Raw genomic sequence first — 26,099 nt, 5'->3', positions numbered from 1 at the left:
TTGCTTAAGCTCAATGAACTTGAAGAGCTTAGAGATGATGCTTATGAGAGCTCAAGGTTATATAAGGAGAAGACCAAAAAGTGGCATGACCAACATATTCGAAACAAGAACTTTAAGGTTGGAGATAAGGTTTTGCTTTTCAACTCAAGGCTTTGTTTGTTTCCGGGTAAACTCAAATCAAAGTGGTCGGGTCCTTTTGTGATATCAAAGACTACTCCTTATGGCTCCTTTGAGTTAGATGAGGATGGTAACAAGTTTATGGTTAATGGTCATCGTTTGAAGAATTACTTTTGCAAGGAAGAAGTTGGTATCATCGAATGTATAATGCTTGATCCTTTGGATCCCAAGCCTCCCACTTGAAGAATTTTTCTCATGGTCAAGCTAGTGACCAAACTCCCTGAAGGTTCGGTCGAACCTTTTGAAAGGTTTGCCCGAACCTTCTTGAGTTCGGTCGCACCTTCTCTAGAACCTCAAGTTGAAAACTTTCTGCCAGAACTGCAGAAATTCATATTCTAGAGTAGGTTCGACCGAACCTAGGTTCGCCCAAAATTTGAAAACTTTCTGCCATTTTTGAAAATTTCAATTTAGAGAGAAGGTTCGACCGAACCTTGAGAAAGTTCGACCGAAGTTACCCATGGTTCGACCGAACTTACCCATGGTTCAGCCGAACCTTTGTCGATTTAAAAAAAAAAAAAAAAAAAAAAAAGGGTTGCTCTTCTTCTCCATTTCATTTCATTCGACCCCCTCTCTCTCTATTCTCCTCCTTCTCACTCTAACCTCCATTACAACCCCCTCCTACAAGCTCAAACCTCCATCAAAATCACTCCAATCTTCTCTTTTTCTCACTTATTTTCCATCCTCTACTCCATTTCTACAATCTCCACCAAAAATTCCTCACAAAAATCCCATCTTTTCATTTCCCCCAATTTCTAGGGTTTAAGTGTTTTGGTGTTTTTGGGTTTCTACTCACTTACAATCAATTGTGGTATGATTTTCTTAACTTTTGCAAGTTTATTTCTTCAATTCCTCATAGTTATACCATGTTTTACATGTTTAAATATGAATTGTGGTATTTTTGAAATTGTTAGTAATACCTTACTTGTTTCTTGTGGTTGTTTGGATTTACATGTTGCAATTGATTTGTAATTGATAGTAGAACGTGTTATTTTCATGATTATGAATGTATACTTGGTTTTGTTTGATCTCAATGTCTTTGCTTAAAAATGTTGATTTCATGCTAAGGTGTTCATGCTACTATTTGGTGATTGAGAAATTCATGAATTGGATGTTGTTGGAGAATGATTCTTATTGTTTTTGGTTTGATTTTGATGGTTTGGTGAATGATTATCACATAATTAGGAGACATCATGCCAAAATTCACCTAGACTTTGTTAGGACTTTTATATGAATGTCATAGGATTTCTTGCCCATGCCTTGGTTTAAATGTGTCCATTTATGCCTTGATTGTATTGTTGTCATCCTTTTTATCTATTTCACAACTCAAAGCAACTACTTTCACGCATACACTTTTACCGTGGCTAGCGTTCTTATGACATCTCTTATCAAATTTTCCTAATAATAGCTCTTGGTAATTTTGTAGAATCATGGTTTTCGGAAAGAGCAAGTCAAAGAGGAAGAGAGTGGGTGAATCTTCTTCAACTAGTTTCCCGCCTCCTCCCGGCATCAATGATCATAGCATAATTGCTCCGAATGAGCATTTTTGGGACGTCTACAAAGCCCTCATCAAGCGTCCCATCCGTTCAACACGGTTCTTTTGTCCTACCACTTTGCAAAAGCTCGGTATCTTGGATGAGGTAGTCCGGTTAGCACAGAATTTTGGTTGGGGCGACTTCATCTATCTTCACGCTCACACCTATGAGCGAGTGACTTTGGAATTCCTTGCCTCTCTTCACAAGGAAGTCATTGAGCCGGAATTTAATGATGAGGAGCCTCAACTTGTAATACATTTCCGCATGTTCAATGAGGATCACTCCCTCACCTAGAGTGATCTAAACGAGATTTTCCATTGGCATCCGACCAGGCTAGATCATCCATGCGAGATGACATCCACTCATCGCATCCCCTACAACGAGCAAGAATGGTGGAGGAGCATATCCACCAGGGATAGTTTTCGGACCAACACATCTAAGGTCAACAACATCATCCACATAGCCTTGAGATATTTTGCTCGGCTCCTCCAATATGTCGTGTTCTTCAAAGAAAACCTCGGCTCAATGGTTAAGGATGAGGTTGGTTGTCTATTCTTGGCCGACAACCCTCAGCGGCTCAAGTTCCAATGCTCCTCCACCTTCATCCAAAGGCTTTTGGATACTAGGGACAACCGTCTTGGTGACGATATTTTTATGGAGGGCATGATCACTATCATTGCCCTCTCCTTGAAATATGGAGCTTACAAGGAGCAAATAGAAATGCTCCCCTTTGTGCACCAAACCCGAGAGGAAGTCACTGACGAGTTCCCTCCCTATTCTCTCTCCCTTAGTGCTCTCCGTCACAACCGTTTCATCAACTACTCAATAAGCAAGCGCAAATTCATCCTCTTAGTGGACAAAGAGGTTGAATGGTGTGTCCTTCCGGACCCATCCCTCACTACGGTGGACCACTCCTCTCCTCTCAAATGGAAGATCCCCCGGCAGCACATCCCCGATGAATTAAGAAGAACAAGAGCCCGGGGCGCAATTCCTCATCCTCCACCGGTCCACCGCCAGGAGCAAATTGTTCCCCCCCTTAGCGGGGGAGGTGAGGCATCTTCCTCTTCCTCCTTACCTCCTTTTGATATGAATGCCCTCTGTAGTACCCTCGAGGATATCCGTCGGGATAACCAAGCTTCCATTGAACAATGGGGGTACTACGGGACGATGAATTATGATAACCTTGTACAAACGGGCATCCAAGCGCCCTATGTTAACTACCCCTACCACCCCCCTCAAGAGGGTCCGGTTCCACATTGGGACCCCTATGACCCCAACAACCCTACCCCCAACGTCTACCCCTATTGTGAAGGTCCCATCAACCCTTCTCAATGCATTGGCACCCTACCTTATGATCCTTATCTCCCGAGTGGGTGTGATCCGGCTTATGATCCGGCTCGCACAACCACCCCAAACCCTTTTGATGGTGGATGGGGTGACCAGGGGTGGCCCTATGAGCACTTTAACCAACCCTTCCACCCACTTATGGACACTCCCAGGTTCGATTTTGAGAACCCCCCTCAACCTAGAGGGCAAGGAGACAGGACCCCATGATGAGGGTTCCCTTCCTTCCCCCCGGAACTTCTAACTTTTAACTTTTGCTCGGGACGTGCAAAAGACTAGTGTGGGGGAGGATGTTCCTTTTGGGTTGGTTGAAGTGTACATAGGAGGGGAAGGTAGTGTGGTAGGGTAGTGGCTTGTACATGAGGAGGACTATTGAGGATTGCGCCCTTGTTGTAGTTGATGATATTGTTGATGATGTTGTGATGATGATGATAATGATGTGATGGTGATGATGGTGATGTTTTGATGATGTTTTTATGATGATTTTTGCTGATTTTTGACGATTTCTGATGACTCTTGAGCTTTGTGTAGGCGAAGATGCTCCCAAGAAAAAAAAAATCCAAAATTCCCGACAATCCAAATTCCCTTAATTCAAACTTTGTAGATCACTTTTTATTTATTTTTCTTTACTTTTTATTTATTTTTCTTTTTATCTATAACTTTAGTCTTTTTCTTTGATTTCTAACTTTTTTTTATTTTTCTTATTTTGTCATAGTTTCTTTTGTTTTGGCTCACTTTTCTTGAAGCTTAAAAGCGGAAACGAAGGAAGTTAAGGAGCAACACAAGCTCCCTTGGTGAGATTGTATGAAATATCTTGTCTTCCATTTCAAGCGGCATTTGGTGAGACCTTTCCTCTCTTTTATTTGCTCTTTGTTTGAGTGTTTAGTCTAGGTTAGCTTAGGAAGAAGTTGAATGGTTCGAGGATGTTTGCTTTTGGTTCTATGGAACCTAGGATCGTTGATGTTGTTATCGAACGATCACTTGTATGACGATTGGGATTTGAGTGAATTATATGCCTCGGATGTAAACCTTTTTTATTTCTTCCTCTTTCTTTTGTTTATTTTCCCCTTTTTGTGTTACAAGCATAATATGACAATTTGAAATGATTTTTGATGTGTAATTTGCTCACTCTTTTGGATTTGTTTGCCTCGATGTGTCTTTGAATGCTTATCTTCCTAGTTGATGAGGGTTTGCACGGTTTGAGAATGCTTTGGGTTGAGTTAGACACATTGTAGCTAAGGTAGCCCAGTTTAGAACTTTTGAGGGCGTTTGAACCCCTAGTTCACAGGAAAGTGGTAAGATGGTGTTGCTTTTATGGTGGATAGGATTCCCTTGGTTATTATTTGCTATATTTCTCATCCCGTGTGAGCGTCATTTGTTCTAGCCTTCATCATTCTTGTGAGCGGCACTTAGGATCCTTAACTATGCATGTCTTAATCTTTGTGTTGGCGTCTAGCTCCCAAGATCGTGACCATATAACTCTAGAGGAGGAAGAGGGCATTTCTTCTCATTTTTCTATGTTTTCTTTGTGTTTTGTTACAAATTTGGTTTTCATTTTTACATTCACCCTCTTGCTAACCAATTTGAGCCTTATTTCCCCTTTCTTGACTTAGCCATCTTACAAACCTATCGGCCTATGTTCTACCAACCCTTATAGTTAGTGAAGCATTGGCTTTGTGAGGTTTGAGTTTGATAATGTTGAAATTGAGCAAGAAGGTTGTGTAATTTGGTTCAAATAAGGTTTTGAAAGACTATTCATGAAAAGAGTACGCAAATAGGTTTGGCAAGAAAGTTGAAACTCATGAAAACCAAGCAAAAAAAAAAAAAAAAAAAAAAAATTGAAGTAATGTGGTGTGGTTTGTTTTGAAAGGTTGTAAGTTTGAAGAATAGGTTCAATTCTTAGGATGTTCTTGAGAGATGGCCACTCTTACGCTTCACTTAGGAATTGCCACCAAAATTTTCAAATTATTTCCCAACCATAACCCCTAGCCATGACATTACAACCCTACTTAAGACCCTTGGATTCTAGAGGGGCGTGGTCAAAGAACGGTGGAGGGAGATAGATTTCAACCCTATGGAGAGAGTATGCATAGTTGAGATGTCGGGATGACCCTATGATTCCACATAAAATTTTTCTTTTTCCGGTTCCCTCGAGGAACCATGAGGAGCTAGCTAGGGGATGAATTGAAGCTAGTGGAGAGAACGCAGACCGTCTTGGTTGGGGCTAGGGTGGAGAATAAAATCATTAGTTCTCTACGCTTAGCTTAGGTTTGTCATTCTCAACCTTGGGCATCTTGAAACGTGTTTTCCCTCTTTGAATTGAGAAAGATAAGTATTCTTTGGTGCATTTATTTGCAAATGAGTCAAAATTGAGCATTTGATTACCTTGAGGCTTGATTGGTTTTGCTAAAAACCTTGTCATGTTATGTTTGTTGTGTTTGCCTTTTTGTTCTAGTTTTCCTTGCTAGAGGACAAGCAAGAGGCAAGTGTGGGGGATTTTAATGAGTGGCATTTATGCCACTCTTTTATCCTTTTTCTCTAAGGATTCTCCCCTCATTTGCACTTGTTTGGCCTTTTTTCTAAGCATTTTTACTTAGTTTTGCTTCCTCCTTTCTTTTCTCCTCTATCTTCCCTTTTCTTAGTCTTCTCGCTTTGTTTTTATTGTGATTTCCATGCTTATGCTTTGTAGGAACCATCGGGATTTTCAAGAGGAGGAAGCTAAGCTCAAGGGAAGCTGAAGGAAGCATGATTCAGAAGAGGTTCGGCCGAACCTCCTGGAGGTGTGGCCGAACCAAGGTGTGGCCGAACCTGCTCAGTGGTTCGGCCGAACGTCGAGGCAGGGACAAGATGCAATTTGACAATTTTGCAGGAGTGGTCGAACCACAGAAGTTCGACCAACCAGGATCAGGGAGGTTTGACCGAACCATGGGGAACTTACCCATGGTTGGGCCGAACCTACCCTGTAGTCCGGCCGAACCTTCCCTTTGTTCGGTCTGACCTCTCCTTTTTTCAGCTGGCTCTGTACGAATTATATAAGTCCCATCTTAGAATGTTTTGGGGGGATTTATTTTTGGATTAACTTAATACTAACTCCATAGAACATTAGCCTAATCTAGAGAGAGAAAAATAGATTGTTAATCAAGCTTCCTTTATTGTATTCAACTTTGCTCAAGTTTTAATCTTTCTTCAATCAAGCAAGGATCCAAGATTTAATCTTTCATTAATCCCTTCTTTAGTAATCTCTTCTCCTTTCCTTTAATATTATTTATTTGTTTTATTGTTACTTATTTTTGTGAATCTTATTAGTTTATCTAGTTATTATTGATTTCATTGATTTCTATCATGTTTTGTTTTGAGTTTCTTGAGTTTATTGCTAGTTTTGATATTATGTTTAATCTCCCTTCTCTAGGCTAAACGTTTAGCTAGGGGAAGGGGGTGGAAGATATGATTTGATATTGGATGAATGATGATGGTTGGATTGAACTTATGCCATATATTGATGAAAGACATGATTTTTATTAGCTTGGGATTATTGTTGCACTCTATTTGATGTTTTCTAGTTTAAATGCATGAAAGTGATTTGAACTAGATTAGGATCACCTCTATTTTAATGATTGCATGAGAATGAGTTATTAAAGTGGAGTTTTTATGGATTGTGCTTCTTTATTCTCTTGATTTGATTGTAACTAATAGGATGCATGAGAATGATCCTTATTAGTGTAGACCTCTTTCATTGATTTGCCTAGACTATTGCATGAGAATGAATTGTTTAGGTAGAACCTTGTGTTCTTTGTCATATGTTTCATGATAATCACCATTATTCTCCTCTTTCTAATCATATTGGACACCCCCGTATCCCTAGAGTCATTTTCTATTGATTTTAATCATCATTTTCTTGCTTACTTGTAGTTTTAGTGTTCTACTCAACAAAACCAACAAAAACAATCCCCTTTTCACTCTTGCATTAGTGATATTTGATGTTGAATTAGCGTGCTTGCCTAGTGGTTCAACCCTTTACTTGCCACTAACTAGTTTAGTGTAGGTTTAGGTATTATAAATGATTAATTTGGTTAGGGTGGTAGCATAATGACCTATTTAACTTGTGATCACGGTGCGTGCTGGCAGGCAAAGCCGAGCAGCGCACTAGCAGCCCGCGTGGCTTGCGTGTGGCTGCAAGGCCCAACCAAGTCAAGGAGGTCCTTGACCCATTTTCCTTGGTGACCAAGGAGGTTGACCGGTCATGCCCTCTTATGATTGGTGGGTTTTGGTGGCTTGGGGAACAAGGAGGCCATGTGGTCCTCCTTGTGGTCCTCACCTAACCACTCCCATGTGTGTGCCAAGTGTTGTTTGATTATTTGCCTTGCAATTTAATTTAATTTGGAATTAAATTAATTTCTAATTTTTATCACACTATCCTTTCTTCCACATGGAAAGATGATGGGAATTTTGGAGAGCCTTTGCCTATAAATACCAACCTTAGGAGTTGTGATTATTCACTTGAGTAGGAACTCAATAAGGCATCTCCACTTGAGAGAAAACCTTTAAGTTCATATAATACTCGAGTAGTGTTTTGGTCCGACTCGGCTAAACTCCGAGTAAGAGACCGATCGGGTCGAGTTGCGGGTGGACACCGTAGGAGGTCTCTGCACTTCCAAGACTTGGCTTTGAAGTAAGAGCTCTGGGTGTGAGCGAAGCACACGGCAAGGGTAAGATCGTCTTTTCTATCCTTCTTGTTATGTCATTTAGTTATATTAATTGTATGCGGGTCTTGGGGTCGGGTTTTGTTCCATGGTAAGTTAGACTTACCGAAACCCAACATGAAGACACCCTTTGGGCGTATAGAACCGCATTTAAGACCCCAATTGGTACTACTCCCTATAGACTAGTGTATGGTAAAACATTTCACCTCCCGGTGGAATTGGAGTACAAGGCATATTGAGCTATTAAAGAGCTCAATTTGGATGCTAAGCTAGTGGGAGAAAAGAGGCTCCTACAACTTAACCAATTAGATGAGTTTAGGTTGATGGCATATGATAGTGCACGCGTCTACAAGGAGAAGACCAAGAGATGGCACGACAAGATGATCCTTTCAAGAGAGGTCAAAGAAGGTGACAAGGTTTTGTTGTTCAACTCTAGACTTAAACTTTTCCCAGGAAAGTTAAAGTCAAGGTAATCGGATCCTTTTACTGTGAAAAGGGCAAATAAATTTGGTTTTGTGGAAAAATACAATGATCATGGTGGTGAATTCAAGGTAAATGGTCAAAGATTTAAGTTATACCACGAAGGTGCTACGATTGGTGCGGTTGAATTACTTCATCTAATCTATTCCGTTTCATCCTGATTTGACATATGATAAGAAGGTCGTGCGGGACCTAGATAAACCAGTGCTTTGCGGGAGGCAACCTGTATTTTCTTGCTTTTTAGAATAGTTTTCTTCCTTTTTCTTATGTGAGAGGAGAGAGGAGGGAATTTAATGTGTTTTAGAGTTTTTGTACAGTTAGAGAAAAAGAGTTAGAAAAATTTGGAGTAAAGAAGAAAAAAAATAATAATCGGACTCCTTTTGCTGTAGCGCGCCCGACCGGGCACGAGGGGAGGGCTCGAAAAGAAGGATTTTCACCCGACCTGGAGCGAGAAGAGGATATGAAAATCAAGTAAATTCGCCTGATCGGGCGCGAGAGTTGATGAGTATGGAGTGTAATTTTCGCCCGACCAGGCGCGAGCCTAAGTTCAAAATTTTATATCAGATAGCCCGACCGAGCGAGAGGGCGCCCGACCGGGCGCGACACACCCCCTTACGCCGGCTCCCCCTCTTTTCTTCTTCTTTCTTCTTTCTTTCCTCATTTTTCCTCCAACCTCCATACTTTCTCTCTCTAAAACTCAAATTTTCTCTAACTTCTCTCTAAGATCTTCTCTCCATCTCTCACCAAATCCAAAAATTTTCACATGTTCTTTCTCCTCTCTTCATCCTCTACTATTCTATACCGATTTTGCTCAATTTTGAACAAATTTTTCCAAAACCCATGCACTAAAATGGCTTCAAAGAGGGCAAGAACTCAAGGGGGCCGTGGTTCAAGTTCGAGTCAAGTCTATGATCCGGATTTGCAGCTCGAGCAATGGCCAACCATTCGAATTACAACACCTACTCAATGAAAACGGCTCACCAAGTTCTATGAGCGTGAGGTAATTCCTTCTCAGTGGTTACACCGACCCTCACTTGAGTCTTTTAGGCTTATATGATCATGTTAGTACTCATGAACGATATTGGTATGAGGAAATTTGTCGATATGCATTACCCAACTTACCATGAATTAACATGTGAATTTTTGTCTTCTTTGAATGTTTAATAATCTAAGAATGGTCTTAATTTGCATTTTAGGTTGAACAATAAAAATATTAGTTTAACTTATGTTGAATTTTGCAAATTAATTGATCTTGAACCTCAAGTCCCTACGGCTTGGCATAAGGAATATAAAATGGAAGATATTTACCGTGTTTTAACGGGTTTACCGGCCCCAAATTCCCAACATGCTAGTGCCCGACCCTTTCACCATCCCAACCCTAAAATCTTTCAAAGATTTTCAGGCACTTGTTTTAACTAGACATGAACCGCACAATGCACAAACGAATGAACTAGCTATTATAGGACACTATGTATTTGGGTATGGTAAGTTGAACATAGGTAGATATCTCATAAACCATCTAGGTAGGCATGCCACCGCTAGTGGTGGCCCGGGTAGGACCCCTATCTGCCTAGGAGGCCTAATCAATAGGATAGCGGTCAAGAAAGTCGGGTTTAGTGAAACTAGTAGTGAGGGTTTCACTAACTGTGGGGGGATACTCTTATGACCACTGATATTTACAGAGTTTGGATTGGATAGAGTTAAATTGTTAACAAATCCCCTATTGGCGTGTTAGGGTAGGAACGAACCCCCCCTTGCGTATCTTTCCCCTTCCTAACCCCGAGTTGACCGCCTTTCCCCCTAGAAAGAGACCTACACCTATGACATTTTAGTTGCCATGACCAGGGGCGAGTACCACCACCACCCCATGTGCCACAGCCTGAGCCCATGGTACCACCATCACCACCTCATGTACCACAGCATGTACCTCCACCACCCCCTATGCATGATCCCGAGATCGTCTAGGACTTGCAGAGTATAGGACAGGCCATAGGTCGTATTGAGGATTCCTACGGGGAGCTTAGGAGGAAAGTTGGCTCCTTAAACCAACGATTAGGGTATCTTGAGAAGAACCAGGGTAGAGCCCTGTATCCTGTATGCGATGACTATGCTCGTCGGGGTGTTGTTCCCGACGAGGCTATTTACCCCGATTGGTTTCTGCCAGCACCTAAGGGATATGTAGATCCATCCTCCCACGGCATTTACATTGACTATTCTTCTTTTCACGGCTATGGCCATGACATTCCTTAGGGGGGTCGGGGGGAGCTTTAACCCTAACTATTTTGTTGGTAGCTCTTCTGCTGGTGCAGGTGCTAGTGGCGGAGGATTTGGCACGATGGATGATGATGCTGAGGATTAGCCATGCTGGGCTAGTTTCCGAGCCAATGAGGACATTGTATGATCTTGGCTTGGGGGAGATTTTTGGATATTGGTATCTTTCTTCTTCTTAAACTTTTATTTTTGGTGTGTTTAGTATAGATTTATTGCTTCTAGTATAGATTTTATTGCTTTGAAAAATATTGAAAAATACAAAAAAAATTAGAAAAAAATACAAAAATACGATCCAATGAATGATAAATCATGCTTCCCTTTGCCCCATACATATATGAAAATTGTTTTGATTCTTGGTATAAAATGATGAGTATTTTTGATAGGTTAGCTATGATTTGATGTTTGATTGCTTGGATGCCTTAACATGAGTCAATTTTGTCCAACTACTTGTGAATATAGTGCTTGACTAGTTGATTTGGTAAGGAATGTGTGTTAGTTCCTAGTATGTGAATGAATTTGAGTATTGGTTTGCAACTTTGAGTTTTATATGACTCATTATTGTGCACATTGAGGATGACGAAGGCATTTGTTCTTGTAGGTAGCCTTAAGATGAATTTAGATACATTTGTTCCCTTCTTACTACCCATGTTGTTGCCTTCTCTTTTTGTTGTTTATTAGCTACATTACAAGCCGATTTTGCCCCATTGGTTACTAGTCCTAAGCTTGGCTTGGGGGAGCTATTAGTGAGTGAGGTGAGGGAGTTTGTAGTGTGCTTATTATTTGCACAATTTGGGGTAGTATTGAGAAGTTATTTGTTTTTTATTGTGGTTTTATTTTTGATGATTTTGAAAGTTGAATTTCTTGAAAAAAATAAAGCATGATAGTGAAAAAAAACAAACAAAGAAGTTCAAGAAAGAAAAAAAAGAGAAAAAAAAATAAGTGAACTTCAAAAGGAAAAAAAAAAAAAAAAAAAAAAAAGAGCATAAAGAAAAAATTGTTTAATGTTCAAATGTTCTAAGTGAAGGTTGATCAAAAGAAAAAAAAATTGAGTTTCAAGAAGAAAAATCAAGTTGAAAAGTTCAAAGTTTGTTTTTTCACTCAAGTTCTACATTGTTATATTTTTATGAGTGAAATTTTAAGTATTGGGAATGTTTGATATGATTGGATTATATGTTTGGTGAACTTTTAGCAGAGTTGAGTTATGTTGGAGATGGTTGGTCATTATTTATTTTTGACCTTGGTTTATTAGGATTTTGGCTCCCTTAAGCATGGCTTTACTCTCACATTTTCCCAAATTTATCCTACCCTTTACCCTAAGCCTTACATTACAAGCTTTAAAAACCTTCCGACCTTTGTGCATAGAGTTGTATGGATGTGAAAATAGTTGCTTATCGATGCAAAGAATGATTTGATATATTTCGAGTCGACAATTTAGGTTGAGTGCATGTCTTTCAAACACACGAGTGTTGTGAGTTGGGAGGGCATTGTTCACATAAAGGGGTTGGGATGGAGAGCGATCGGATACATTTTATATCCGCCACATAAATGAGAGTTGAATGTGTGAGAACTAGTCTTGAATTCTATATGCTCTCGTGGTTTGCTCTATTTGACAATTATTAGGGTGGATGAGTGATTGGATGGATTTGATTGGTTGGTTTTGATGCATACTTGTTGGATTTTCCTTGAGTTGGTTATGTTTGTTTTTTATCGATTTGGGGTGAAGTATGTTTTATTTGTTCATTGATGAGCTCTTTGTTTTGGGACAAGCAAAGGTTTGGCTTGGGGGAGTTTGATATGTCTATTTTGTATAGTGATTTACTCCCGTCCCTTGGTTATAGTTACGAGTTTTCTTGGCTCTTTAGAGCCACTTTTATTACTAATATGTGTTTTCTAGTGTTTTCGTAGTCTTGGTAGTATTTTGTAGAAAATTGCAGATTTGGAGCATTTTCCTGGTTTTATTTGGAGCCATTACGAGCACTAGAAGATATTGACCGTCTTTCATAGCCCAAGGTCGGTTAGAGTCATCAAACCGGTGATTAAGGGCTCGACTTAGAAGGAAACAAGGCATTTGGACTGAGTTATCAAGCCCCAAAGAGGAAAATCCAGATTGGGCTAAGAAGTGAAGCCCGAACAAGAGTCCAAAGAAATGCCCAAGTAGTCCGCCCGATCGTGCAGCCCTCGCCCTGAGGCGCGTCCGACCGGGCGGTGTAGAAGAACAAAGAAGCATAGCCTCACCCTGTCTCGCTCCCGACCAGGCACGAGAGATGCCCTATGAAGAAAAAGGCGGGCTCGGTCAGGCAAGATGGCGCCCGACCGGGCGCGTGTTTTGGGAGGCGATTTCCGACGATTTTTACTTAATTTCTAATTAGAATTTTTTTAAGTTTCGTATAAATAAGTTTTATTTAGTTTGGATACAATTACCTCTCTTTCATTAGCAAAATTCTTTCTTAAGCTTAGACTTGTCTCTTGTTTTTCTCTCTACAATCTTGGCTTTTATACAATTCGTTATTTCCGTTAACTTTGGTAACGATTTCTTCCCTTTATTTTCAATAATTTATTTTCTTTTGTTCACCATGTTTTATTTAATTGTTTTGATTAGTTTAGATTTCATTATGTGTGAGTAGATTTTTTTCTAGGTTTGTGGGAATCCATAAATAATATGAAGGGGTAATTTATTATTGTTGATTGTCAATGCGTGATTAATTTCCTATTGATTGATTTAATGCTATGCAATTAGATTAGGCCTGGTTTAATTGTATGAGTTATGCAATATTGATTCGAGATTCGAAAGATGAGAATTGATGATTAGGCTTAGTTTCAATAGGCAGGTTAATTCATAAATAGTTAAGTCAAGATTTGAGAGATGCGATTTAATACCGTTAGATTAATTCTGTGATTGTAATACACTAATATATAGCGAAAGCCCTTTATGATCTGATTAATTGATGCATTGATGATTGATTATTGTGTTTTACCCTGGAATATTATTTATTGGTGAACCTATACCCTAGGCTTTTATTATTTGATTTCTCTTCACTTTAATATCCTTAGTTTAATTCTTTTTACAACAATAAATCGGTTACTTAATAATTTAGATTATTTTAATTAATTAGGAATAAATTGATTTGTTTCCCTATGGTTCGACCCTACTTCCCTATCTACTTAGTTAGAGGACTTAGGTAATTCTTTTGATTAGGAGATACGACTTTATCCTGTCAATAATCCTAGAAGCATTAGTATTCTTTTTTTTTTAATTCTATTTTTAAGGTTTTTTTTATTTTTTTTATTTTTTTTTTTTTACTTTTTGTCAGAGCCTCAAAGGAAATTTTTACTTTTACAAGTTTACAACTGCTTTGTGAATTGTGATGGGGATGTTATGATGTTATTGCGGGAATGTGGGGGCACGCTCTACATAAGATTTTTTTAAAAGGATCAGTCAGATTTTTTCTAAAAAGATGGGGGACACATGCCACCCAGGACACTATATAGGTCTTCCATTGGTAACAAGGGAAATTAGGATGATATAACCACTTCTATGACCTCCACAAGACTCTTGACATTTCGTCACCACACCTCTTGCTTATACAACCTTTGCAACCCATTTATGATGTAGATAAGGAGAGAATCTTCACTCATGTCGGGGATCTTTAGCATGGAGACGAGTACTTATTGATGTACTAGTGAATAGCCCCAGTGTGCCTAATCCCACATAGCTTCTTTATGGCTAGCATCTCGACATTTTCAAGGTAGAATTGACTCTTAATTCTTTCTTTAGCTCATCCTAAATTGCTATCGGACACATTATCTTCTTGATATTCTCTTGTCACCTTCTCCAACAAAGGACGACATTATCCAATAAGTACATTGTGGCGGTAGATATCTTGTACAATTGTCACCCCAATGTAAGGCCTTAAAGTACCTCTAAACGCACCACTAGTTTTTATCGAGGGCCTTTGGGACGTTCACGTTTTTCCTTGTACTTAGGTAGCTCCTGATCGTTGATCCTTTGTCCCTTCCAAACAGTTTTAACGCCCTTCACCATAGCCGCCTTGCATAGTGCTACATCCACACTCACCGGCTCCACTTTAGTGCGGACGTCCTTTAATTGCCCCAGCAACTCCTCCTCTCAAATTGTTGTCGTCACGTTACTGGAAGCTCTAAACATCTTTTCCCTCTGATGTTGGGAAGCACTTTGTGCAATGTCCACATTCGTTTTAAACCCTTATGAAGTATGAGATTAGCGCTACATCATCGTGCATGTTCGTGATAGCAACCTACACCTTGCTATGTAGGGCTCCAAGTTGGAGACCAAGCCCCTTTGTCTTCGATGGCCTCGTGCTCATCTTCTTAAGTTCTCCTTGTTGGATTGTCCTCTTCTTCCACAATTTGACTCACCTGAGCCTCATTGGCTAGTCATATGATGCGACGCACCTGTGTTGCCTAGCTAAAGTTTCTTCGTAACATCCAACAACAACACCCTAACTTTACCATGTCGATCCCACACAACAATTGTAACATGGCTCTGATACCACCTGTCAACTGCTAACTACTCGGCCTAGTCACACATCATGTGCCACCTGCTTACAGTTTATTATAAGACGAGTCAGGTTTTCTCCTTGACACTACCTACTCCTTGTGCCCAATGTAGCACGTTCCTCTTGTGCTCGAAAATGTTCCTGGTAGCACGCCATGCCCTTAGTTGAACTAAGCACTCTTCTTTAGTGCGATAGTCCGAATTTACGACTAAGTGTCATTGACAATTGAGCACACATGCAAGCTATGACCCTTGCTAGTATGCCCAACACTTACTTAGAGCTCTCATGCCTTAGTTTCCTCACAATCTCTTAGTGGATGAAGGAAGAACATGAGTTGCAACAGAACACTAATGCTTTGAGAATGCTTCTTGTATTGAACTCTCAACTTGTAAGTCACTGGATTTGGGTTGTACAAATGAGTCTTGAATCTTATTTATGTGTTCCTGACGTAGGGTGAACTAGGTCGTTGAATAATCCTCCTTACAGCCAAACAATATTTATAATCACTCAACAAACAAAAATACAAGTATAGTGGTAAGTTAAGGGTCAAACCACTAGGAACGGTTATGTTTAAGTATTTCCAACCAATGCCTAAGCTAGGTCGAAGATGAAGGTGAAGGATATAGTTATCAAGACTAATCAACTAACAAAACAAAGAATCAAACAAATGAAACACTAGGGAATGGGGATCAACATGCATTCATGATAATCGAGCTAATTAGGGAATCAAGTATTGCAAGCAATGCAAAGCCAAATAGTAAGAGAAATTAGGAGTATTCAATTAATCATCATCATACTCTTTAACCTAGATTTATCTAGTGCTAAATAATAAGAAGAAACATAGTCAAAATCTCAACCAATTATGATCAAACTAATATCAATTAGCCGTGTCAATCAATTTAATCATGCAATCATGTTTAGCATCGTGGTTAGCTACTCCAATCAAACTAAACAACATGCAAACCTCTATCAATCACTTTAATCACAACACAAGAACTACTCAAATTTCCAAATCAATCTCAATCCATCAATCATACATGTTTTACCCAACCCTAGCAAACAAATACTCAAGAATCGTCATTTAATCAACAAGCAAGTGAAGAAATCAAGAATCAACAATATTGAACAACTACACTAATCAAGGATCAATCATCAAAACCAAATAAAACAAACATGAGATTAAACAAAGTAATAAAATGAGATAGAGTTAGAAATGCTCATTGATAATTAAGAAGATGCTCAATACAATTGTCACCCTTGCATCATCAATCTCTCAAATCACCATTGAAATCTCTCACTTTCTCTATCTAAAACTACTGCTAAAACTAACCCTAAAACTAGAGAGAAAAACTCTCAACTAAGCTAAAATCATGAGGAAGTTAATGTCTAAAAACTCTGTACAAAAATCAGTTAAATAAGTATTTATAAGAAGCGGGAAAACGAAGTCGAAATAATCTGGAAAACAGGGAGGCGCGTCCGTGCACGAGCTGCGCGCCCGCGCTGAGCAGGGTTGTAACACCCCGTGATTTTGAGCTAAGGTTTTACGCGCACTTTTCAGTAATACTTTGATATCTATTTAAATTTCGAATTTCTAATTAGTTATTATCAATATTTTGATATTGTTGTTAATAATATTAATATTACTATTACTTAGGTTATTATACACACACACACACACACACACACACACACACACACACACACACACACACATTATTAACTGCTTCATATTTCGTCTTTTCTAGGATTTCTATTAAAATATGAACTTTACATATTATTTTGAGTCGTGATTAAATTATTATTATTTATTATTATTGCTCTTATTATGATTATTTTTTTTATTGTTATTGATAATATCAAATATTATTATTCATAGTGTTGTAGTTTTATGTGTATTTCATTTGCTCTTGTTTCGTTTCTTCATCTTGATTTTTGGGCCAACTAGGATTAGCTCGGGATAGAATTTGGGTTAGTAATTAACCGTCTAATTAGGCTTTCATAACCTTGTTAATTTTCTCTCCTTAAGCCCATTATAGTTCTTAGTTAATCCTCTAAACTAGTGTAATTAGCATCCTTAATCACTTGGGTTTGCTTGAGCCCATCATCTCCTTTATCTCATGGTTGCATAGGGTCTTATTGCTGCTCAGTTTTCCACCCTAGTAACCCCCCAATTACACCATCAATCAATGTCATTCAATCACCAATTAAAAGTTGTCCAAAACACTTGATATTCCCAACTTTTATGTACCAAAAACAAGGCTTCGTAAACGTGATTTTGCTGCACTTTCACAGCGTTTTTCTCCTCTCAAATTCCCTCAATATTTTTTCATGTATTTATCAAGGTTTTTCGTGGATAAATTGCTGCTGTTTTACCCCTCAAGTTCGAGTACTCAATCATCCTCAAGAACACCAAGAAAAACCGAGGTAAATAGAGCTTCATTTGGGCGTTTTGGTGGGAAATCCTTGCTGCACTTTAATCTGATTTTATGGCCTTTATTTAAGAGGTAACTAGCACTATTCCAAGCTTTAGAAAACATGGCTAGGATAGGTTAAAGCTAGGTGCAAATTAGAGTTGATTATATTAGAATTTTTTGTGATTTAAGGCAATTAGTATTATATACTCCTGGATCATGTTAGTCCCTACCCAATATACTTGAGTTATTTTGTCTAAGTCTTAGGTTATTTTGTTTAAAAACTTGCATTATTTTGCTAAAATAATATGTTATTCAATTATTTACTTCAACATCATGCATAAATAAAAAATAAATAAATTAAAAAAAAAAAAACAACATGCATTTATAAAAACAACATGTACTTATTTAAACAATAACATATATATAAATTGAAATAATAAGAGGTTCACATCAAAATAACATGAATTTTATAAATCTATAGTACAGCGAAAGGATCAATGTTGAAAAAAAAACAACATGCAAATATAAAATAACATATACTTATTTTAAAAATAACATGTATATAAATTAAAATAATAAGAAGTTCATATTAAAATAACATAAATTTTATAAACCTAGAGTACCATGCACACGGTACTCCAGGAGTAGCATAGATTTTGCAGATTTAAGGTGCTAGAATTTCATGTTTGTGTGCTGTTTTTTGCATGAGAAATAAGGGTCACTTATTCATGTTAATTGCTAGACTTTATGATAGATAATCATTCCTAGAAGTAGTATATATATTAAGGTTTGGTTCCATAAATTATTGTTGTGTTTTGGTGGTTTTAAGCATGATTTTTACCCTAATGCTCAATGATATAGCTGATGTAATTGTTGTCATTGTACCGTGGGCTTAGAGCCTTATTTGCCTAGTTTTTGGTTGCTTTTGTACCCTAATTGGTGTAAAATAATGATAGGTATGTTCCTAAATTGTTTAATCATATTTTGGGGAAGTTATGCCATGTATTTTAAGCACTAGAAGGACCCAATTGCTGCTGTTATACTCACTGAGGTTGTCGTGTACTCCTACAGCCCCTAGTGATGTTATTTGCTTAGTTTCTAGGCCTTTCTTTTTGATTAATAATCTGGCAACATTTTAGGAATATCCCTAAATTTAACTATCATGTATTGGGCAAGTTTTTGATATGAATATAAGCCTAGAACTAAGAAAAGGTGTTGCTGCCAGGTCATTTTGTGAACTTTGGAAATTTAAGTGATGTATTGCCTCATTTTTATGCCTAATCTTGTGCCTATCATGATCTATTATGTTTTTAGAGTGTTTATGTTAATGGGATAAGATCTATTATGGGTTAAAGGTTGGTTTTGGGTGAATTTATTGTGCGTTATGCTGCTGAAATTCTAATTCGGGGCTGCTGTGTTGTCATGTTGTTTTTACCATGTTAAAGTCATGAATTTAAGCTTATCTTGTATGTATATATTGCCTAATATGTGAGTTAATATGTCATGGTTTTATTTTATCATTTTGGCATGATTTTGGTGTGTTTATAAAGCGTTAAAGATGTCATATAGCTGCCGCCATTTTTGGGTGTTAAATAAATTGTCGACGTTGTTGTGCTTTAAAGAAGAATAACACTATTTTTAGCACAGCTTTGCCAAGGGTTGTGTACGGAGTGTATTGTGATATTTTTTCATAATTAGCTTCGTACCCAAATCTAGATAATAAGAGTGACACCTTGTTATGATACATAAATGATTTTGTATACTTTGAAGAATTTTGAAATTAAAACTCTTTTGAAGGATTTTTGATGAATTTTGGTCTTAGAAGTAAAGGCATGCAGTACTTTAGATTGGGGATGATGATCCCTAAATGTGTTCGAATGGTTTTTTTTAAGAAGAATGTTTACAATTTTTATATATATTTTGTGAGTGTAAGACAACCATTGGGCTGCGGAATTTAATGGTTGGAACATGCTAACATCTTGGGCTGCGGAATTCGAGATGTAATTTCCTAGGTTAATTGTTGTCGTCCGTAACTACTCAGGTTGCGGAATTCGAGTAGGAAAACTGGGAGTTTGGTCATTCTCAGACGCAGACGACTGTAGAATCGTCTGTAGGTTCGCCCTAACAAACCTTTGGTGGTTGGCTGCGGGATTCACCGGCATTCATATTTTATATGCTTACCTCACTATCAATATATTTTTGAAAAGTTAAAATTCGTTGTTTTAAAAGTATACTATTTTGGAAAGGTCTTCTTATGTCAAGTCAGGAACTTTTCTTAATCTCTTTAAAGAACTTTTAAAGGTGTTAATTAATGTTTATATGAGTTTATCGCTCTATTTTTTTGGTGTTGTTATTCTTACTCTGAAATCAGTTGTAAAATATTTAAGTCATTCAATATGTTTGTTCTGTATTAAAATCGTGTTTCATATGTCTCATCTTGTATATGTTATTAAGTTATTGTTTCACTTGTATGTTGTATTGCCTATATGTCTGCTTCTATGCTTTACCCTATGCTTAGCTTTGTGTTTCTACAAGTTTTGGGAGAACTGCTAGTTACTCCCCACTGATTGTAGAACCTAAATGTTATTTGCAGGTGAAGAGTAGTTCCTATTGAGTCGGGGCTGAGAGTAGAGTGTTAGTTTGTTATTGGAAGTTTTATAGACTTTCTTTTGTTAACTTTAAAACTTCTCTTTTTGGGATAGTCGGTTTGAGGTTGTTTTGCCTCGTTCAAAGTTTTTTTTAAATCAATTTATTATATTTATTTTTGTTATTTATTTATTCCCTTTAGTTTTTAGTAACCTTTAGAGTAACATTTGCGTCTCAACGTTATTTCCGCTAACGTCTCGCTTGTTGTTTTAGACGGGGTGTTACAAGGGTGGCGCGCCTACACAAGTGGCCTATGCGCCCGCGCGGCTATCTAGAGCGCCCGCACTCTTCCGGATTTCTTCGAGTCTTTGTAGCTTCGTGCGCTCACAAATGAGTCCTCGTGTGCGCACGCAATATCTTCATGATAGTCACCAAGTATGGCAGATTTAAATTGAGTTGACGATGGGTTCAACACCATGATCTCATGAGAACGCAGCTTGAGAGCGCAAGAGCTAGAATTTGAAGCATGCCAATTTATTACTTTTTGAGCTTTCCCGATACTATAAGCTTGCTCCAAAGGCATCTTCCAACTTGGTAAGCCACCAATATCAAGACCCGAACCTCATACAATACCTACAACCACGAGAAAATAACAAATGAAGGAGAAAACACTATAAAATCCACAAAAACACAAAATAAGAGAGAATAAGGAAACTAAATAGAAAATGAATAAAACTAAGAATTTATTAAGAAAGAAAGCTATGAAAAGAAGGTAAAAATAACCTACAAACTCATCAAATGGGCACTCATCAAATTCCCCCAAGCTAAACTTTTGCTCGTCATCGAGTAAAACAAAAGCAAGAAAAGGAAAATGATGAGCTTATTCAAATAAGAAAAACAAAGAGGAGATGAGAATATATACTAACTCATTTTCGTAGGAATCACGGTCAATTTTAGCGACTAAAGACAAGCCATTTAAAACCCTAGATCGCCCTAGAGGACGTGTATGCTCTCGTGAGGGTTTCCCAAGAGGTTACCCACAACTCTCACAGACGAAACAAACAAGGCAAAGCATGAAAAAGAAATCAAAAGGAAAGGAAAGAAAACAAATGCTCTTAAAAGGACTTTTGCAAATGAACAAGCATAAAAGGATGCAATTCTTTCTAAACAAATAAGGGAGTGCGCGTTTCAAGATATTCAAGGTTGATTGAAACATAAAATATGCTAAGCATAGAGAACTAATAAGACACAATTTCACCTTCATCCCAAACAATCTTACCGCGTTTTCCATACTAGTTTTGAATCCACCTCTAGTGAGCATCTCAATGATTCCTCGAAGGAACCGAAAAAGAAGACATTTTAAGGATATACTCGACATCTTGACTTTGCAAACTGCTCTATAAGCTTGACTCCTATCTCCCTCTACTGACTTGTGACTCAACCACAAAGGTCAAAAGGTCTTTGAAAGGTTGTAATGTATAGGCAAAGAAGGGAGAAGGTAGGCTAAAATTTGAAATTTGGTGGTATACATAATTTGTGAAGCAAAGGGTGATCAATCCTCAACACCATAATCAAGGTATCACCAAACAAAAACACCAACACCCCCAAGCAAGCTTATTTAAAGTAAAATCACAAACATATATAAAAAAAAGCGTAGACACGCTTCCCCCAAGCTTAAATGGAACATTGTCCTCAATGCTCTAAACTAGGGAGATAATGTCATCAAAATATTTTTGTACTTTTCATTTTTCTTTTTTTTTCCTTTTTTTTTATTAAAGCATTCTATTATTTTTCCTTTACTATATTGCTTTGTCCTCGCCTCTTTTAACTATGGACGGCTTTTTCAACTTGCATTCGCCTTTATTCACACACTTTATATACAACACATACTTGCTTAGCAATGGAGCCAAATACCATACATATACTCCCATAAGCACCAACAAACTATAGACCAAATGCTTCATAAAAACCAATTAAGTACGGAAACAAAAATAAAACAAATGGCTAAAAACTAGAGATATGGCTAGAAAAGAAGGTATAATGCTTAGATGGTTAGCAAGAAGGCAAAAGTAAATTAAAAAATATAAAATCAAAACCATAAAAGGAAAAATAACCACCCCAAAAAGATGTCTTTGTCCTTCCCAAATGGTTCAGCCACGATCTCGGGAGATAAAAGTCAAGTTCTAGATAAAGTAAGCAATAGTCAATGTTCCATGCGCCACTCATGCAAAATAGGTAGTAAGCTAGAAAAATGAAACCTCACATGGTTGTAACAATAACTCGCTATTAGCTTTAAATTCAATATAGAAAGCAACACCTTCTTACCACAAACAAGTAGATTAAGGGTTTCAAGGTTCCAAAAATTCTAGACCACTACCTTACCATACTTTATCCTACAATCAACCATGCATATTCTCAAATTGTGCACACCGTTATTATTTAAGAAGAAAAGCATTCAACTATTAAAGTCCAAAAGTATTATGTCCAAAGCAAGAACAAAACAAAACACCTTGCAAATTTGCCTTGATAGAAAAAAATAATAATTTTTTTGGAGTTTTTAAAAATAAAAGAACATGGAAATGCATATAAAATGTACATGGAATATATGAATCAACATCCCACCAAACATGATAGAATACCCTCCCCCAAGCTTGAATGAGACAATACACTCAAATCATAAATAAAGCATCCATGGGAGGGTAAAGCAAAGAGATAAAAAATCCAACAAACCAACATGTCCAACAAGTCATCAACCATTAGAGAAAGAGCAAGGAAATATATTTCAAGAATTAGGTAGGTGTAAATACCCGCAAATGACCCAATTAAACCTTTCAAAGTCAATTTCCTCTAAAATTGAATCTTATTTTCCATATGCTAGCAAAAATAGGAGTCAAACGTCCTTGATTCTTGATCCAAACAAAAGCACCAAAGTACATATAGAGTTATGTACCTAGAACAAGTCACATAAACATGTCCATGAGAGAAAACCTATGCTAATAAGAAAAGAAAATGGAAACAGTAAAACACGGGTTACTTCCCGTGAAAGGCTTGCTTAAGGTCCAAGCTTGACCGCTCTACTAAATAATATTGCAACTATTGCAAGAGCTTGTCAAATGCAATACTACACATTTCGTAAGATAATAAGTATCCAAATGACGGAAAAAGGGTGTGCAACAAAGATAGTGCATGCAAATAAGGAGACATATGCCAAGAAAAAGAAGAAAAAATCAAAAGCAAATTCAACAAAATATGAAGAAGAAGAAGAATAAGGCAAACTCTCATCACAATGTTTTTGGGTGGCAAAATAACCCGTTTCCTCAATAATCGATGAGTGGGGAGCTTGAATATCACAAATAGAAGAAGGGTCCCCAATAGGCTCATTAACAAAAGTAGAGAGGGATATAGGATAGTAGGGGATGTGGTTAAATTTTCAAGAAAAATGGACATGAGAAGAGGGAATAGGGGCAATGATCTCACAAATGAACTCTTCCTCACCACCATGCCTCAAATCACCAATAAGAGCATGAAAATCAATCATAGAACCCTCAAAAGAAGAACACTCATGATCTCTATCTCCCTCAAACATCCAACTTCTAAGAGAAACTACATCATCCTCCCCATCACAAAGATGAACATCAACTCCCTTAAAAATCGCAAAGCCCAAAGTCTCAAAACCATGCATGAATGGATGCAAATTCATTTCAAACTCATATCTCTCCCATGAACCATCCTCAATGAACTCACGCAAAAGACTATAATTTTTCATTTGAACCTCTAAGAACATTTTGGACATAACCTCAAATGAGTGCAAATCCTCATGAAAAGAAGAATCACAATCATGCACATGAGACTCATTACAATCAACATAGGAAGGGGAGTTTAGCTTAGATACACAAAACCATCATCATTATCATCCCTCTCAACTCCCTTTCGTTCCCTCCAATGCTCACTAATAGGATCCTCACACACTTTTGGTTGCTCATGAATATCATCATCTTCAACACACACATTAGATTTAGCATTTTCACTAATAAGCATCAAAGATGACAATTGGCTTTCTAGCTCTCCATATCTCCTTCTTACCTCCTCGAGACGCTCCTTACTCTTTTTCATCATCTCTAATTGACTTCTCATAGAATTAAGAATCAATTCCTTACTAGGCAAAAGATCATTACCAAGTTTAATATGCCTAATTTGAGTTTCAAAAATAGCAATAAGAGATTTAAAAGGTGTAGAAGGTTGAGGTTCAACAAGAGAAGAAAGATTACGACCAAGATTGTAAGAATCAACAATAAAATCATGAGCATATTCATCACATTGGGGAGTGGGGGCACAATCAAGCCCATGAGATTCGTCATTGAGGGAACAAAGCACATCACAAGAAGGCATGATAAATAATGAAGAATATTGAAACACACCATTAACATCAACTTGAGCATATACCTCATCATCATGAGCAAAAGAGGAAATAGCTAGATTTGAAAGCATTTGTTCTAGATTCACTAATGGGATCATGAGTCAAATCACGGAAAATCATGCTAACATTTAAAGAATCAACACTTGCACATCAATATTATGATTACCTCTATTATAAACATCCCAAGCAAACCAAACATAAAAATCTCAAGCATCATCAATTGACAATGCTATAAATTCACCACTATACATGCTTTCAAATACATCCCTAGTTTGCTCATTCAAACCAATATAGCAAATCTCACAAGCCTCCCAACGATTATAACAATTATAATCAATAAATCTCTCAAGTCTATTGATATATTCACAAAAAGGCTCATTGTCATATTGAGGAAATGAGAGACATGCCATTTTTTTTTTTCAAAATAAGCAAAAATCAAATAAAAGAATAGTATATACAAAGACCTAGACTCAAGCAATCAAAAACACTCAAACATAGACACCGTTCCTCAGCAACGGCGCCATTTTGATGTAGGGTGAACTAAGTCGTTGACTAATTGTCCCTAGAGTGATGAATCACATTTATATAGGATTTATAGGCACGTTTATACTAGTTTTATAATTGCTTTTTGGGTCTTTTGTCGCTTTTTAGGTCGCAAATACATAACTTATCCATTTTGTGCTCTATTACGCTTTATTTGTGTTTTTCTTAATGTTTCAGGTAATTTCACAGTCATTTCGACACTTTCGAAGTGTTTGGAGTTGATTAAGATGATATTTAGATGGAAGCCGATGAATTGAGTTTATTTATCGGAGATCCTATGTTTGTTGATGTTAATTTTGATTATTATGTGCATGAGGAATGAATATAGCATTCACAAGGGTCGCTATGCATCTTTTGGAAATGGATTTGAGTTAAAAACGAAGAAAAATGATGATTTATTTACAAAGTGTCAAAACGGACATTTTCTCACTATTTTGATCATAACTAAAATTCTACATATTAGATTGAAGCGATTAAAATTGCGTTGGAAACTAGACTTGAAGAGCTTTCCATTGATAGGTCATACGCCCCGAGAAACCTTCTACAACAGAAGTTATGGCCGTTTTAATCCGAGCTTTGTAGCCTTTGACCATATCCCGCGCCCAATCGAAGCTCCGTAGCTACTGCTAGGCCGCAGCCTAGCTTGCGCCTGCATGATATGGCGAGTGCACTACCAGCCCACGACCACAAGGCTTTGTCGCTGCACATTTTCACTCGTCCCTCGGTTTCGTCGATCTTATTCGTGTCATGTCACCTTTTATTGTCCAATAGTATTGCAACTTATGTATAAATTATTTTCTTATTTGTTTTCTTTAATTATTTTTATTTTTTTAAGTTTTTTCTCATTCCTCTCCTCTCATTTTCTCTTTCTAACTCTCTCTCTCTCTCTAACCGTCAATGGCTGGAGCACCGACTTCCACCGTCATCATCTTCGTCTCTGCGTTGTTGTCTTATATCCGCAGTCGTTATCTTCGACGTTGCTCGAAGCTCCAAAGTCCAAACCAACCTAGATCTCCTCGAAGCTCCAAACCCTAACATTTCCCCCAAATTTCAATAGATTCAGGTGCAAATTCATCAATTTCATTCTAATTTCCTATTGA

General features: G+C 37.6%; 1 protein-coding gene across 1 annotated transcript in view; it reads right to left on the bottom strand.

Moving 5' to 3' along the window:
* Positions 1–24,155, bottom strand: part of LOC145565184 (zinc finger BED domain-containing protein RICESLEEPER 1-like) — a 50,796-nt gene extending 26,641 nt beyond the window's left edge. The window contains exon 1 of the mRNA XM_081625264.1: positions 23,939–24,155. Coding sequence (XP_081481390.1) covers positions 23,939–24,155 — 217 coding nt within the window. The remainder of the gene's footprint in view (positions 1–23,938) is intronic.
* Between the last annotated feature and the right edge of the window lie 1,944 nt (positions 24,156–26,099).

Source organism: Chenopodium album, chromosome 10 (genome assembly GCF_948465745.1).
Source record: "Chenopodium album chromosome 10, dcCheAlbu1.1, whole genome shotgun sequence".
Taxonomy (NCBI): domain Eukaryota; kingdom Viridiplantae; phylum Streptophyta; class Magnoliopsida; order Caryophyllales; family Amaranthaceae; genus Chenopodium; species Chenopodium album.
The sequence above is the reverse complement of the archived record's forward strand: the minus strand, read 5'-3'. Positions and strand labels throughout refer to the sequence as shown.